At 41.0% G+C, this 18,351-nt stretch overlaps 1 protein-coding gene across 1 annotated transcript in view; it reads right to left on the bottom strand.

Moving 5' to 3' along the window:
* ntrk3b (neurotrophic tyrosine kinase, receptor, type 3b) overlaps positions 1 to 18,351 on the bottom strand; it is a gene marked incomplete at both ends in the record, with an annotated part of 161,357 nt that overhangs the window by 61,262 nt on the left and 81,744 nt on the right. Inside the window, 3 exons of the mRNA XM_080030427.1 lie at positions 6,854 to 6,956; positions 8,023 to 8,075; positions 15,304 to 15,606. Of these exons, the coding sequence (XP_079886553.1) occupies positions 6,854 to 6,956; positions 8,023 to 8,075; positions 15,304 to 15,606 (459 nt within the window). The remainder of the gene's footprint in view (positions 1 to 6,853; positions 6,957 to 8,022; positions 8,076 to 15,303; positions 15,607 to 18,351) is intronic.

Consider the following 18,351-nt stretch of genomic DNA (forward strand, 5'->3'; position numbering starts at 1 on the left):
AGACTCAAAAGACTGAGGACTACCAAATGAACCACGGATAGCAAAAGATCTAGAAGAGAAAGAAGCTTTTTCCAAAACACCCGGTCAAAGTGCATTCAACAAGCGCACTATATGCAGCGTGTGGCACAGGAGAGAGCAGCTCTGCAGAAAGACACCAGGAAGGCACTTAGCTATTAGCAGTCTTGTGCTGGCAGATTGAAGTTGAAAATAATATAAAAAAAATAGAGATCCTCTTTGTACCGAGAACACCGTGTTCACAGCAACAACCCCTAGGCCACCGTGCACTCCGTATCCATCCAGGGACGGACAGCACCTTATAGCCAAACTCCCAGGACGGGCTCTCATGCAACTTTTACGCGCGATAAATAAGTAAGCAACCCTTTTTTTCTGTATTTTTTTGTCATTTTCTATGCAAGGTGCAAAAAGGACTAAGGAAAAGGAGATGTGGGATCATGCTGCGGCTGAGAGGTTTGCAGGCAGCAGCATCCACATGCTTTTAGGGGTTGACTAAAAGCGCTGACGGTATGTAGAAGCATCTGCAGAGTACGTCTGAAAACAAGCCTATATATGAGACATATAAGACAGCAATGATGGAAGGAGAACTTTACTATCCAACAAACTGCCTTCCTTTCTGGGAAGATATATAGCTGTAAACAAAAAAACGAGAAAGAAGCACTTGCGCCTGTTGCTGTTTTATTGCAAGTCCCCATCTGTCGCACACATTCAGAAGGATGAATAACAGCCAATCAAGATGGCGGGCGCTGTGGCAACTGAGCGAAGGGTAAACACCATTTGTGCAGCAAAGACAAGAGGTTTCTGTTTCACTGTCTCTCTGTTGATGACACAAGGTCTTTTTATATGTACGTATAGTTTGAGTTTGTTTTTTGGACAACCTCAATGAAGATGGAACATGTTTACACAATGTCCACTAGACGAATATTTATTTTTCAAAATGTCAACATTTTTATTTTCATGAATAATGCATCAGCACAAATAGAGATTCAGTCTCGTACGCCATAGTTCAAAAAGGGGGTCTAGAATGTCCCAATAAAAATCAGTCCAGAATGAAGAAAGCCAAACATTTAGTTTCTTCCATTTAATGTTCTCCATCTGCACACGATTAGTAAGGGTGTTAATGTGTCAGCACTTCCCTGCCCTCTGTGATTTATACTTTCAGCTCAGCCAATACAATGGCTGTACGTTGTCGTATTATTCCCATCACAACACATAGTCATGATGCCAACAATAAACAATAGGTTTTCTGTATGATACAATATGCGCCGGAACTTTAGAAGAATTATACAATGGATATATTCAAGTAAAGTACAACCTTAAATGTGTGCTGTGCTTGAATATGGGAAATTAAATACTTTCCACCACTGGATACATATCTGTCTGATTTCAAATGGACTCGGTTTGTGGTTTCAACTTTCTAAAACGACTGGGCCAAATTTCGGAAGGCATGTAAATCACATTCAATTGAAAAATGTCTTTCTGAGATGTGCTTGAAATTCTTATAGACACATAGCAAGAGTGTCTGTCTGCCCATCTCACTTCTTTGGTGGTAGAGCTTACTGTGGCCACTGGAGGCCAAGCGAGGCACTGATGCAGTGAGTGCTGCAGTGTGTGTGTGTGTGTGTGTGTGTGTGTGTCTGTGTGTGTGTGTGTGTGTGTGTGTGTGCGTGTGCGTGTGCATGTGCATGTGTGTGCATGTGTGGGGGCTGATCATCCCCAGGCCTGTTCAGGTAATGTAGCGGAGAGGAGGCTAAGCCGCACTGACACACACACTCATGGATCACATGAGTCTAGGCAGGCTGCCACGGGGTAAAGTTTGTGCGGTGTGTGTGTGTGTGTGTGTGTGTGTGTGTGTGTGTGTGTGTGTGTGTGTGTGTGTGTGTGTGTGTGTGTGTGTGTGTGTGTGTCTGCATAGATGTGTGTGTCCTTGTTTATCGGCATGTTGGTGGGCATCTCTGTGATTTAACTACAAGTCTATGTGCGTGTCCAACAAGGTGAAAACTGTCAATGTTGATTAAGTCGAAGTTCTAATGAGAGCGGACTAAGCACTGTCTTAAAGATGTCACAGGTTCAGTTCTTACTACATGCTCTACTGGTCACTGTGCAGTTGTAATGGCTAGAGGGCATTACTTGATTAAATGTGGACACTGTGTGCTTACCTGGACCTTCTGCCCGCTGCCTCTAACTGTGCTTCATCTGACCCTGACTTCTTGGCGTCTCAGATTCATGAGTCAGTCATTTGCTCTAGTCAGCATTTTCAGTCTCATAGTATTAGCAGTATTAAAGACTGTGGGCTGCATTTCTTTTTGTGTGATTTCACAAAGGCACACTGGCCTGAAAGTGCAGTTTCATAATCATGAGGACAGCCAGGGTCATCAAGCTTTTAAAAGAGGGTCAGACTAAAAACAAGGGAAGATACAGTAGGTATGATTGATTGAAGGGCTGCAATTGCTGTCATTAATGATGAATCTGCAATTTTGCTGGGTTGATTAATGAATGGAAGTAGGGACTGTGGGAGGTGGATATATGGATTTTTCACTGACTTCTTGGGGCTGAATGGACAGAACGACTGGATTTTGCGTTGAGAGAGCAAAATAATTTCCGATTTCATAAACACTTTAAACTGGGACAATCATGCCTCATGTTTGTATGGCAAATATGAAGCTATTGAAAGCTGCAAGTTAGCTTAGTCTAACGAAAAGACTGGTTATTGGGGGCAACAGCTAGCGCAACTCTGTCCAAAAGTACTGACCTGCATCCCACAACCTCCAAAGCTCTCTTATTATCAAGTTACATCATGTTTGTTTAATCCATACAAAAACCTCAGTTTAAAAGGGTCAAGTTGGGATTTTATGGGGGCGTCAACTCCTTGTCTTCACAGAGAGGTTGCCAGGCAACCAGTGGAGCCTGCAGGAAGTCACTGCACCCTGGCCAAGATAAAAAAATAAAAAATAAAATATGTACCGGCCATATCACATGTACAGTAAATATGAAGCTACGGCAAGAACCATGTCAGCTAAAGCTTAGCATGATGATGGTGGATCAGGCAAATTACAAGATGAGCCATACCACATGCAATTAATTGCAAGTTTGGCTTACACGTATAAAAATAAGCCGTATAGCTCTGCCCAGGTAGGTACCCTACCTTAAAATAATTCTATATCAAACTAAAATGAACTGATAGGCCTACAGACAAATATGCAATTGAAAGACTAATACAAAAATACATCAAGTTTCACTGGGTTCAGAAAAAGATCAACAATGTTTGAACATCTGCTTTATGGTGTCTTGCCTTCTTAAAATGAATGTCACTCAATGCTGTTCCATCCATCAATTGTCACTTCCTCCTGACTTGTATCCTCTTGTTTTTGCACTGTATAATGTTTTTTTTTCACGTCTAAACTTTGCAGTGAAACGTTGCCAAAAATAGCGCCTGCATCATCTGCTCCTTATATAAACACACAGCAGCTGCCAACAACTATTGTGGATGAGCCCCAGAAATACCCAGAATGCAGCACAAAGTGGCATTGATTCCCAAGCCTAGTGGGACACGGAGAATGAGTTCAACTGGTTTTGTTTCCAAAATTCAGATCTGAGTAAGTCACTGTGTTGTTATGAGGACAAAGATATGTGACAGAGAATGTCAGGATGATGGTCATGAAACCATTGTACTATTGAGCTGTCAAACTATGTCACATTACTACAGTTAACATCTGTTTAGGCTTTATACTTTGTTTATTTGTTACACCTGTTACCAAGGATACATATGTAAGGGTCATTCTTAATAATGTGTACAACTGCTAATTTATCATTTACATCTGTCCATATTGCAAGGTCCATTTTACAGTATCATGTACAATGTGCAGTTACTTTAAACCGTATTATATATGTATATATTACACCTTATCTCTATTAAGATTGTATTTGCACTGCGTGTGTTAGCACTATGTTTGTGTATTTAGGACTCGGTGGGTCTCTTCACTTGTGTGATCCTCTGAAAACAGTATAGTTTTCTCTCTTTTAGGTTTAGATGTTGAAGGGAGCCTGAGACTCAATAATGTAATTGCTAACAACTGCTACTGTGATTATAGTTATGCACATGACAAATAAACGATTTTGAGTCTCAAAATTTCTGGACTGGAAAATAGGGAGTTCGACAAAATTAATTACATTTTGTTGCACTTAAAGCAGCAGGTGGATGGGGGATGCGTTTCAACGAGAACATGAGGAAAAGATGACAGGGTAACCCAATACTTATTACTGACATGCTGAGTGTCCCTTTCTAAAGAAGCATTATTGATTCCCCGCTGACAAAAAAAAATAAAATCAGTGTGAAAGACAATTTGGAACCCACTGGTGTGATTCATAATGCTGCTTGGAAACTGCATGATGTTTGAGCTGGGAGGTATAAGGTGACAATATATTGATCAGAGCAACAGGTTTTCCATAGAAAGAGAGTCCATTTTCCTTTTGCACGCACACATGCAGACAGGCAAAGTATCTTTCATAAAACCGCAATTACAACCACATAAACTGAGCCGGAGTATATCTGTCAGAGCTCTAAAACCGAGGCAGCCAGTGAACGGGGCTGGCGGTGGGCCTTGAAATGCTAGCAAATCAATTGAATGTAGCTCACCCACACCCATGCACCCACACAAACACACACACACACACACACACACACACACACACACACACACACACACACACACACACACTCGCACCAGCCACATGAGAGAAAGAAAAAAAAAGAAAAACAGAGTTTTTATTGGATGCCCAGAAACGGTCGGTGATCAAACTCCAACAGCCAAAAGAGCCACAGTGATTTAGTGAAGCGAAAATCCATTATGGCTCCATCCAAAGGTAATGACTTCTTCAGGCCTTCCAGCTGATTCTCCAGAACAAGAGTGGGCAGGGAGGACACACACACACACATTGAACACATCAGGCCTTTGTACAGCACAGTATGAGGTCACCTCTCTTTAGGTCTTTTATACCTTCAATCACTCACAGTGACAGTGGAGACAACATCTCTTTTTAAACTGAACTGTGCAGTGCAGACAGTCTGGCCATACACACTTATACGTGACAGGGAACGGGGAGAGGAGCAATGGCAGCACTAATACTGATGTGTCTCTTATTGTTCACCACTACATGAAGACATACAGCTAAGCACTATGGCAACTTTAATAAGGTGGAACAGGGCAGAGGCAGCGGTGAATTTTCATCCTGCACACCATACTTCACTACATGATGCACACACCATTGCACAAACAAATATTATTTAATAAAATCTCATTAACATCTTTTATGAGACAGGCATGTTGCTGGAGATCTGCATGGCACTTAGTAGTTAAAAAATACTGATTCTTAAGACATCAGGCTGATAATCATGCTCTCCTGCTTGGAGAGCACTGAAATTGCATTTGAAGCACCACTTTGCTTTGAATTGAAATTCCTACAGTAACACATCGTGAGAAACATGCTATGCACTTGATATGGGACTTTTGTTTTGTTTGTATAGAACCATTTTGCGAGCATCGGCTTGAATTTCGTATGACTTGCCATGACATCACAAACACGCCTGTAGAGCCTCATTAACTATAGGACTCATCTTTGATTAGAGCCAGCTTTAGTTCAATACAATAATTGCCACCCCCTAAATAATTACAGCGGAGAGTTCTTTAACCGAGGTAAGTAAAGGGCTCTAATCCTGTAAAGTAGATAATTAAGGGTTGGCAGCAGCTAATTCTACTTTAGACTATCATACAGTATGACATTTCAAACATGCATGGTAAGAGGTGTGGGGCCCCCTGCAGCTGTTATTAGAACATATTTTGATTAAAGGTGCACTGTCATTTCTCTGACAACACCAAAGCTCCATAGTGCACCATTTAAAGACAAAAGCAGACGTAAGCTAGACATTGACAGATACAGGCAAGTTGATTTAAACTATCTTAACCAACAGCGGTGAAGAAATGTATACAGTTGAATCACAAGTTCCCCATGTTGTAAAGGGCCACAGGGATGTGTGTTCTTGTGAGTGGCTCACCCTCCACAAGCCACCAAACGCTGCAGCCTGCCAACTGATAAGAGCTGTAGTCGGGTGAGCAAACACTTGAACCACCAGCGTCCTCTCCCCTCTCCCCTCTCCCCCCTGCTCTCTGTTCCTAGATCAGCTCTACCACTGCTTTCAACCTCTGCCACTGTGCCAACGCCAGAGAGACACAAGCAAAACCTGGAGCTGACACAAAATGAAAGCTCAGCACGCACAAAAGCCAAATTAATCCCATTGACTTCCTCAGCATGAACGACAGCGCCAGTCCACTAATTAATTCAGGATCCTTTTTTGCGATTGCTCTCTACACAGTAGGCACATGTACAAGTTGCATGTGTGCTGCATAGACCTTTGTTTAAATGTGCAGTGTTGAGTTGAGTCTGTGTGTGCATGTGTATAGACGATTGTAAAATGTTTGGTTTTCAGCAAAGTCAACTGCATGTAGCAGACAGCAACACAAAACGCCAGTTTCCTGCAACACTCACTGAAAACATTTCATTGGCCATTCCAAAAGGGGGAAAAGCTCTTTTTCCCAAACAGGTCCTCTTGGGGATAAGACATCAGCGCACTAATGGTTCTGCTAACATGCAGTAAAGAGTATAGGGCTCGTTCGCTGGCAGCATTTGTAAATGTTCTGGTGAACAATGGTTTTGAAGAGAAGATTAAGGGGGAATAGATTCTACACAATGATGCAACTGGCAGAAAGACAAGAAGAAGGGGGGAAAAAAGCCTAGCTGCCACCCTGCCTTTCTGCCCGTCTGGCTATTTGTGTAGACTTACCTTTCATACCGAATTTGGAGCGCCGGCCGTATTTGTTGATGAGAACAAAAAGGACAAGGAGGAGGACACAAGCGAAGCCCGCCAAGCCCACGGCGATGGAAACCTAAGAGAAATTAAATGCTGTGTCAGACTCAGCCGGTGATCAGGGCATCCTAATCCCTTCCAGCTTTCTGAAAACACCTTAAACACTGCAACTCAGGGTTTTGTTCCACATTTTGACTACTGTTTCTCGTACATTTATACAAGTCGGGGGAAAAATTAAAGCCTGTCTTGGATGTGATGTATTGCAATTGACAGAAGGTAAATTAAAGGTGGAGTCAGCATTCAAAATCACTTTTTGTAAAAAATAAGTGTATATCTCCTTTCAATCCACTACTTGTACGTAATGTGTGTGAACTGTGAACTGAAAAATATATGGTGTCCATACACAGCGTAGGCTCTGTAAACGGGCATGTTAACAAAGGATATGCGTAAACAAATGGGGTCCACCATAGCTAGCAGCATACAGGTTCGTTTTCAGAGTCTAGGCTGTGTATTAACACTGGAGTTTGTTTTATAGCATGCACACAGTATGCACAGGTAGCGGATCGTGAGGAGATATTCACTGATTTATATAGACCTTTTACAGGGTCCTGGTATTGTACATGATCATTAGCTTACTAGGACCCAGGATGCACATACAGTAACAACATAACCGTAACATTTATGACTATTCCAGTTGTAATGTTGCACCTGTACGTTTCCTCCTATAGCATGTGAAAATGCCTGCCATTAAAGGAAACCATTAAACATGGTAGAGTTAGCACCTTCACTGTACTGTAGTGGCATATTTCAAATAAAAATAATAGTAAAGGAATCCCCATATTATAACAATTCAAAACAGCAGCACAGACTTTTGAAGCAGTGTGTTACCATGGTCAACATCATTATTGTCCAAACATGCAGCTTTTGAAAAAGGACTGAAACATTGGTTTTGGCGTATTGCAATCTTTGAGCCTTAGTGCCGCATGTCAACACAGAGTACAAACCCCCTATGAGGGTCCTTTGACAAATAAGAAGCACTTTAGGGTTTGTGTGGGAAACACAGAGCGGCTCTCTGTGTCGAGTCCAGGGGCAAACATCTTAACCAACGCTTTGGTCGACATCATTAAGTAAAAAACAATACTCACCCCAAATGAATCTTCCTCTGGGCCTGAAACACCATCTGACGGCAACGAGGGAACTGCAACACACAGACACAAAACAAGCATCAGTGGCTGCCAACCAGAAGAACTTTAATGACTGTGGCTTACTCCCACACTTATTTCTAACTAAAGACAAAGTGTCTTTACCGCTTTGTTTTGTTGAAAGGCCTGACTGCTTGTTGAAAATAATATGCTGTGCTTTCCTCAGTTGTGCATCTGTCCTTTAAATAAACTCTCAAAAATAAGAGTTCTCCCTGTCATGTTTTTTTGTTGCAAATTGAATCAATGTTAAAGGTGAAATGGATTGACGTAAGCAGGAAGTACTTTGTGTTGCCCCTGTTTTGCGCCAATTTAGATTGGGACAATAAGACAACGTAGATGGATATAAATGTGTATGTCTAAAAGCTGATAAAAAAGGCTTTCCATCAGAATCCTGCACACAGCCTTGAATGCACACTCAAGTCTGTCACATGTCAAGAATGTTGATAACAGAAACTTTAAAAAAATTGGCTTCCAGGCAGACACAAGCCTGAAATTAATGTTAACAGACAAGACATTGGGGATTTTAGTTGACATAAAAGCACAAATGCAGGCTCACACTTGCACACACACGAAGACAAAGACCTTAAAAAAGCTGTGTTCAAGGGGAATTAATCAATTGTCAGATCTAATTTCGCACAATAGGGTTCAACCATTCACAGAGCTTCAGAATAAATTCAAACTGTCAAACCAAGAATCGTTTAGATATTTACAGTTAAAAAATTGGATAATGGAAAACTTTAATTTACAATATGATTTGGTTCAAGGACCATTTGAGGAGGTTATGTTTAAAAAAGGAAAGAAGAAACAGTTAATTGGTAGCATATATAATATTCTTTTGAAGGAAGAATCTAAACACTACTCAATGCATAAGCTCTATGAACAATGGAATAAAGATCTCCAATTCAAAGAAGCCAATATAAAATGGAAGAAATGCTTGTATCTTACAAATAAAATTACCACTAATGAAAATCTCAGGTTAATACAATATAAACTAATGACAAGAATATATTATACTAGAGATAAATTACATAAGTTTTATGCTGACTCCTCTGACCAGCGTGTGAAGTGTGGCTCTCAAGACTCCCTCATACACGCCTTTTGGCATTGTATGAAAGTGAACAAAGGATGGAATGAAATCCAAGAATGGATATCAACCATTTGTAAAACAAAAATGCAGTTCTCAGCTCAGCTGTGCATTTTTCAGAACCCTGAGGGTGTAAGGTACCCTACGGGATGGCAAATTATGTTTTCTTCCCTTGTTTACAAGAAACTAATTTTAAAATATTGGAAAGATGCAGAGGCCCCTACATTAAAGAACTGGAAAGAACTTATGAAATATTATCTGACCATAGAAAAGACATTATCCGAAGACAACAACAAAACAAATCAATTTAATGAAGTATGGAAACACATCTATGAGGCACTATGAGAAATAAAGCTTGTAGCATTGCTGAGAAGGGAGGGGGGAACTACGGTGGAGATCACAGGACATGGATTTTTCTTTTTGTGTGTCTTTAAATGTTACGTGTGTGTGTGTGTGTGTGTGTGTGTGTGTGTGTGTGTGTGTGTGTGTGTGTGTGTGTGTGTGTGTGTGTGTGTGTGTGTGTGTGTGTGTGTGTGTGTGAGATCATGCAATAATGAACAACATACACATTTGTCCTTTTTTAATTTTTTTTCTGTCTTTTCTTAGTTTGTATGTATTGTCTGGTGTTGTTGTTTGTTTGTTTGATTATTGTTACAAAAAAAAAGCAAAATAAAAAGAATTATACAAAAAAAAAAAAAAAAAAAAAAAGAAAAAAAAAAGCTGTGTTCAAATAAGAGGACACACTTATACGAGCAGACGTACAGAAAAGAGGCTCGCCCATCCAAGAGCACCAAAAGTTGCATTAGGTCAAACTTAATCAGGTGGAGGGGAAAAATGAACTTGACATGTATATAGAAAAGTCCAACTGAATTTTCTAGTTTAGAACTGGAGCCTGCTGGACTCAGGTGAGGGTCTACAGTGGTCATTATTATGTTTTATCTTGATGTTAAAATGCAACATGTCACACCAATATAAAACGATGGTTGCGTTCCGAATCGCATACTCTTTCTTTTTTCTATTCTACATATTACATCCGACGATAAAAATAATCTAGTTAGGCATACTATTGGGACATACTTTTCTCTCTTATTTCATCATAACATTGCGCCTTGATCTTGCCTCTTGCTTTTATATCCGTCGCATCCCCGTTTGTTTTCATATGGAGGCTTCGTCGATGTTACGTCACTTCACGTGCGCACTGGATTGTGGGTCAGAATCGCCCAAATAGGATGCACTTTTCAACACTAACAATCTTGGCCGCATGAAGTAGGACATCCGGGTACTTCTAACCATCCTAAATCTGGCCACAAGAATCGGGACATCCTAAATCTTTTTTCTACATACTATGCGATTCGGAACGCAACCAAAGTTTTTTTCCCCACAGCAGAGGTGTAGCGGAGTGCAGGGTTAAAAGAGGACAGAGACAGAGCTATATTAAAATAAAATGAGCTGGTGTCAGGGAAACTCCAGTCTGGTAAGGCCTCCAGCCAGGACATCAGAGAGTAATTGTGGGCAAATTAATGGCCACATGGTAGACTGACTGCCACTGGCTCAGACACATACACACACACAGGACACTAAAGTTCACTGCTCTGTGTGCGTGAGTGTGTGTGTTTGTGTGTCTGCGAGTGTGTGTGTGCCCATGAATACCATTTCTCTGTCCTTCCATCCCAGCCTTGATCCCTCTCTACTCAGTACCATTAGTATGAGTCAGCCTGTCAGTCTCCATTCTACGCTATGCCTGCTGCACTCCCTCACACCGTCGCTATAATGTTTCGCACTCCCATCACCTAAGCGACGCACCTGCCTCACTTCCCAGAGGCAGTGTGCGTGTGTGTGTGTGTGTGTGAATGTGTATATATTTGAGTGTGTGTGTGTGTGTGTGTGGCAACGCGAAGCCATTTGCCTGCCCTAATGCAGCTCCCCCACACAGTCAGCCTCCATCCATCCGTCTCCCATCCCTGGCCTATATGCTTTATAATCCATGGCCGATTAGAAAGAATGGCCTCATATTGAGATGGAAGGAGACCATGATGGAGGTCAGGGATCGGACCAGCCATACTGTGTTTGAGCCGTCTCTGCTATTCTGCTGCCACAACAGCCTGAGGGCCAGAGCACACATCACACACAGGAGATTTACCAAACCAGCAGTGTGAAAGCCGGCCAAAAGGCATCGTTTGCAGCAATATGACTGTGTCTGTGCTCACCGCTTCACAAAACAACACATCACCCATTAACGGCTAGTGGGGTGGGAAACTAGCTCGTTTAACACCGTGGCTGGTTAGTTATAGAGGTTAGGGATCTAGCGCTATACACGCTCTGTTGCTGACATCTCTCATTAAAGAGAATGACCAAATCTTTGGGGTGTCCTTATAACCTTATGGTTGAGGCCCAAACAGGCTTACTATTTACCAAGCAAAGCTTCACATGAGCATAACGCGGTTTTTAAGGGGTTGTAGTGAGAGCGGTACCCTTACAAAAAACGATATCAAAAGAGCTGAAGTGTAAATAATGGATGAAGAAGAGTGTTTATGTGCTCCACCTGAGCTGATATTGTTTGAAAGTACACTCACTTATGATCTACACCAGTGGTTTTCAAACTTTTTTTTTGAGTTTGTGTTTTTTAGATTACAGTTTTTCTCAGTCGCTTTGGTGCTTTTCTCACATCACTATTAACATTTGCACAGCAGTTAGTGCATTTCTCAAAACAATTAGTGCAAACTGCAAAACCTAGTGGATAACCTGCAAAAGTACGTCACTTGCTCAAAATGGATAGTCTATTCCTCAAAAGCAAGTATTCATGTCAATGAAACTGTCAAGACACTGAATACGTATGTTTCACATTTTTACTGTAGCTATATGCTCTTTGCAATTCTACAGCATTGTGCAAAAGAAAAATACACTTCAGTCACTTATTTAGAACAAACATAAAAAAAACACCCTTTTGGTAGAGCTGTGCACAAATGTGAACAATATAACAGGACATATTGTAACTGAACATATATAGGTAAATCATTCTGACACATCCAAACGTTCCTGTCTGTCTTGCCACATATTTTCATCTACATCACAACGGATATTATCCCTTGCAATGCAGCGAGGAAAGTATCTATGATAAAGAAAAGGTATACAATTTGCTTGACAGAATTTGATAACTAGTTCAACAATTTTGTATGTAATGACTCAAGCAATGAAATTAAGACTATTAGTTTTATTGGGAACGACTATTCAGCATCCATAAGTATAGTTCATTTTGACTGACATGACATAAGCAAATGACAATGTTATAAAACAGCAGAGAATTGTATGAAAGCAACTGATACATGTCCAAAAGCATTTGCAATTTGTTCAGAGGAAGGAGAAATTGCTACTATGATGTGCTCAAATGACTAAATGTTGCGGAGGTTGAACTAATAGTTATGAGAATTTTCATTCTGATCTGAGAAAAGCACCAAAGCAACTGAGAAAAACTGTAAGATCACGGCATAGCTGGACAAGAGTTCTTCTGCTTCGTTCCTCTCACTGCATTTAAATGCATTCATTATATTACAGAGAAATAGGTCTCGTTAAAGAGAGCCCAACCCAGAGGATCCTGCATACATTTTTTTATGTTAAATTAATATGTTTATGGAAAATCCAAATGCCTTTCTTCAATAGCTTCTAATTCATCAGACCCAGTGTCTCAATTCCTCATATTTAGCCTCTTAATTTTCCTCTCAAAGTGCACCAGATTCATGCATTTCACTTTAAAAAGGTGAAAAAAAAATCTCCCCGGGGGGGCATACCCCCGGACCCCCCTTTTCCTCCATCAGGACATTGGAGGCTATAGCGAAAAAACACTGGGTGTGTAAATGACATTTAATTAGTTAATAATTTGGGCAAGTCTGTCTGCCTATCTTTCTCACTCTGCTGCACACTCAGTCACTACTATCCATGCTTAAAGGAAGCAGGATTAAAACACTGGATTAAGATGCTAAAATGTATTAAACAATGTGTTTAAAAACGCACAAACATTTTTAGAATGTTTCAAAAACATTACATTTGTAAATTTTGGGGGGGGGGGGGGGGGGCCCGCTGAAATGTCACTCTCTCACACATTTTTTAAATGAAATCTTACACTATGAAAGCCAAGAGGCATTTCATACTACATTATTATGTGTGGTTAAAGGTTAAAAAAAACAGCAACGAAAAAAACAATGACCACCGTGTAATATTTACGAACGGCATTAGGTTATCAGCCACATAAATATGAAATATTATGTATTAAAAATACATGGTTGCATAGGCCTACTATAAAGAGAAGAATGCTGCTATGGAGGTGGTATGTCTGTCACTGGCTGCTAGCAACAGGTGGAGCCACAGTAACTATGGGAACAGGGCTTTGCAAAGGGTTAATTAACCCCCTGTCTCGACCACAAGCGTCTCGTAAGCTTCCAATCCACACTGAAACAACTGTCTATACCAGCTCCATCTGGTCCATGCATCTAAAAGCATTGAACAGCAAAGCACCAGCCAGGCCTTCTGTGCAGTGAGTAGTTTTTTAACATGTTTCCATCAAAGCTTATTCATTTGATTGACACGGTATAGGTATAAACAAACAGCAATAAAGGAGAAAACATGCCGTCAGAAAAATTCAAATCAAAAAACAAGGTCAGATAACACTGAAATAAAGATAGGGGAACAGTTTTAATCACAACATTCAAATGATAAGACCCTCAAATATCTAAGTATGCCTCAACCGGTAAGGTTTTAAATAATGAATAGTCTAGGTTGATACATATATTCATTCAGTGCCTTGGAAGTGTGTGTGTATGAAAGCAAAACAGGGCTTCACTAAAGCATCAGATCTCCAAAAATGAAAAACGGGCGAGGAGTGTCTTGGGAATATTGGAAAACATGAACCACTGAGTGGCTGTCTCCTTCCTTAAGAGACTTTAAACTAGCATTGACACCAACATTACATGGCATGGTCGGGTATAACATGTGTAGAGCATTAACCCCTCGAACCTTTGACATGGAGGTGAAATCTCTTCCCTGGCTGTGGTGATTTGAGCAAGGGAGGGATAAATGCCGCCCCCTCTCTTAGATGCCCTTTGAGCAAGGCATGTGCCATGAACATACTATTTGTTAAGAAAGCTGTGTTCATCAAATCCTTTAGTAGGCTACACATATCAAATTTCAGCAGCAATGCCAAGAGCTTCTTTTGCATTGCAACACAAAGCAAACAAATTTCTCCATGGTAACCATCTTAAAAGTGATACTCCCCCAATAAGAGTTGGTGTGTGTGTGTGCGTGTGTGTGTGTGTGTGTGTGTGTGTGTGTGTGTGTGTGTGTGTGTGTGTGTGTGTGTGTGTGTGTGTGTGTGTGTGTGTGTGTGTGTGTGCGTGTGTGTGACGCCAAACAAAGAAGCAGTAAAAAAACAAATTAAAAAAATAAATATATAGATATAAAGCGGGGTTAAATGTGAAAATAGAAACACTCACCCAGTTCCACTATGTCTGCAAAAGAGAACACAGAGAAAGTCAAGCTGTATGTCAATAGATTGACACCGGGAATTAACCTTGGAATATTGACCATGGGGAGAAATTTGCCAGTCTTTGTGGGTTTATTCTCCCTGCCTGTGAACTGAGGATGAACTGTAAGCGAACAATCTACCTGACTGAACTGTGGATGAACCGCTGGCTGTGATCCAACCAGCAGGGATGGGCTCCACAACCTGTACCCTGTGTAGGGAGATTTGAATAAAAACTAAAAAAGCTCCCTATTCCCCACCTAGAATGGAAACTGTAATCCATACCACCAGTAGTTTAAACAAGAATTTAAACCATAGCTGAAGACCAATTGTGCTCGATCTCGAAAAAGTGGGCCATGCTCCCTCGTGTGGGAATCGGGGAGTTACTTGGCAGTATTTTGTATTTTCTCCTGTTTTTTTTATTCCTTTTTTAAATCCAGGAGAACAAAGTTGATGTTGAGGATGTTAAAAAATGTGTTAATAACCTTGTATAAATGCCATGTTAGTCATACTCTTGATTTGGATTATGAGGTCATCCGTGCTGCCGGCTGCCAACAACAGTGCAACACTCATCAACCAAGCAAGCACAGTGAGCAAATAGCCAACAAACCCAAAATGATCCACTCACCGCCATCATCGTCCGGGGGAGTGAGGAAGTGACCGTACACTGTCTTGGTGACTGTTCCCAATGGGTTGCTGGCCTCCAGAGTGTAGTTGCCGTTGTTGACGTGCGTGGGGTTCTGGAAGGTCAGGCAGCCCTCCAGATAGTCCTGGTAGAAGTCCATCTCGGTGCGGATGAAGTCGTTGTTGAGGATCTCCCTCTGCTTGTGGAACCAGCGCAGCTTGGGATGAGGGTAACCCCGAACCGTGAACTCGATGCAAGTGTCGTGGCGCTGCTCGGGCTCGGCCAGTCTCAGGATGACTGGAGGAACTGCAGTGGAAATAGAGAGACCATGGCATACTTTAGAGGTATACACTGAAACTCCCAAGAGCTTGAGGGGGAAAGGCTTGCCTGATTTTCTCTAATAAATTAAAAGTTTTACCAAGACCTTTTTATATGTGTTGAGAAAGTTCCAGAACCCTTGGGCTGATTAAAACAGCGCCGTATTCTTTGAACAGCCTCAGAAAATACACTAGCAGACTAATCGCAGAGCTGTTTTGATTTGTTCTGGGGAAACATGACATTCAGGAAGCAGGTTTTTCGTGCCTGGGAGTGGCAACAAGCCTTTGACTGTTTGTTGCATATTTGCAGCAGTACATGGGATGGTGAGGAACAGCAAACAGATAGAGGAACTCCTGGTGCGTGCTATAGACAGAGCAATCTTTTCTGCATAAAGAAGCAGACAGCCTCCATTTTCTGACATGCAGCAGCACACCTCTAAATCCACAATGCCGCCAAGCTAAGAGGCAATTTATCACTTTAATGACATCAGATACATTTCATAAACAATTCAAAACCATTATTTGTCTTTGCGATGAGTCACTCTTGCAGCTACAGGATCAAAAGAAAATATTTGGCAGACAGTGTTAACTTGCAGTCTCTGTCTTTGTCTGTTTTTACATAGCAGCTGCCTACCCCCACCAAACATTCACACCCAACTCGATACAACATTGCCTTGTCTCTTGCTGGGGTCTCAATGAAGTCGTCAATTTCTTAGGCATGTGTGAGCAATGCTTTATAGTTCAGTCATGGTTGCATGTGTATGTTTATGATGTCATTCACACCACCCTGAAACAGCCCAAAGGATTACCAGATGCAGTTTCATGCAATGTACTACTAAATAGTAGAAGAAATAGGTATGAAAGTTATGAAAGTAATTCATTCATTCAGAATACTCAATGTTAAAGGATACTGGACATACTGTAAGTATGTTGTTGGCCTCCTTTTGACTCCACCATACCCATGAGCCTCTGTGCATTTTGTATGTACCTTCCAAGCTCACAAGTTCCCTTTACTGTAAGACCAAAGCACAAAACTAGACTATATGGCAGCTTTATTGTTGACCAAGACATCCAACCAGTAGCACTACTTGTGCCAAAGTGTTCAGTGTTTCAGTTTGAGACATATGGATTGCTTCCAAGCAAACTTTATTTGGGAAATGCACAATGTGACCACAATACAGCCATGCTACCAGTTCTGTTAGGCTGTGCTTAGGCAAAGTGGTACCTTCAATAATATGCCAACACCAGCATGGCAATATTTTCACGATGACAATAGTATGCTTATGTTCAGCAGGTGTGATGTGTTAGCCTTCTCAGTTTAGCTGTTTAATCAGTAAAAAACAAGAAGTACATCTGACGGCAATTGATATTAACATAATGTAGAAGTCTTCATGGCAATCAATGTAAAAGTTGTCGACAGATTTTGTTGAAGATGAGATTCTTACACCATTTCTGTCTCAGCTAACAGTGCACTTTTGCATTGGGAAGCCATCATCAAATTATACAAATGTAATTATATACATACAACCTACAATGTGCATGTAAAATGAGTGCCGTTATCCCCATTCTTTAACACCTTCCATTGAGGATGCTCACACAGATTTTAATACTTTTTATCGGACTACGATGTCGAACAAACTAGTTATTTCCTACCATAACCCAAATCGTAATTACCACACTTGTGCTTTATCATTACTAGACAGTGGTATAATGTGAGTCATTCATTTACAAATCCAGTCAGCTAAACTCATTATAAAAGTAGCGGCCTGTTACAGCTTTTGCTATATTAAAAGTCATTGATTATGTACCAATGGACAGCTCATGTTTCCTAACCATCCAGTAAAGAGATGAATATAGTAATTATGAGTGTTAGAAAGCTAGTCATTTCATAAATTGCTTTTTTTTATATTGTTCCTACTAGGACAATAGTGATAATAAAGTAATTCTATTGAACCAAAGGCCAAAGCATGTGTATGTGTGAACCTGTTAGTGTGGAGGCGTGTTCAGAGCTGTGATTCTGAGTGCCGGGAAAATGAGAAAAGATAGAGATGAGAGAAACGAAAGAGAGAGGGATGAAGGAGCAAGATGGGCAACTAGTGAGGGCGGTATAAAGCCGCGCAGCCTAAAGAAAAAGGGAGATAAAGAGAGAGAGAGAAAAAAACTGAATTCTCTTGTTGATGGACAGTTGGGGACTGATCCATTTTTCCTCTCAGTGTTGCTGTCAAACCCAGGCTATGTCAATACAATACAAATCAGTACCACACTCTATACTGGTCTTTTAACAACATGGTGTCCCTGTGGCGCTCACACAAGATGACAAGCTTTGATAAAGACATGCCTTTGATCAGCGAGGACACTGTGTAAGACAATGCCGGGTTGTGCAATGTTATCTAACGGTAACACTGGTGGCATATTTCAAAATGCCATGTTGCCAGCCAGACTACAGAAAAAATACATAATGGCTGGCGCTGACAGGGGAGGCCAAATGGGAGGGATTTTGCAACGTAATCCCCTTGGGGTTGAACCACATTGTGATTAAGATTTGAACCTGTAAGAAGCAGCACAAGGATACCATGTCCCCGGAGGGATACACTCGCCTAATTTCCTCATTAACTATTCATAATTGGAGTTAATGCATTGCTGTACATGTAGTAGAACTACACGGGGAGCACAGCCATTAGTAGGTACATTTTTGCTAATAAAGTGGTAAAAAAAACAAAAACATGCTAAGTTG

This window comes from Ammodytes marinus, assembly GCF_949987685.1.
Source record: "Ammodytes marinus genome assembly, chromosome: 1".
In the NCBI taxonomy this organism is placed as follows: Eukaryota; Metazoa; Chordata; class Actinopteri; order Uranoscopiformes; family Ammodytidae; genus Ammodytes; species Ammodytes marinus.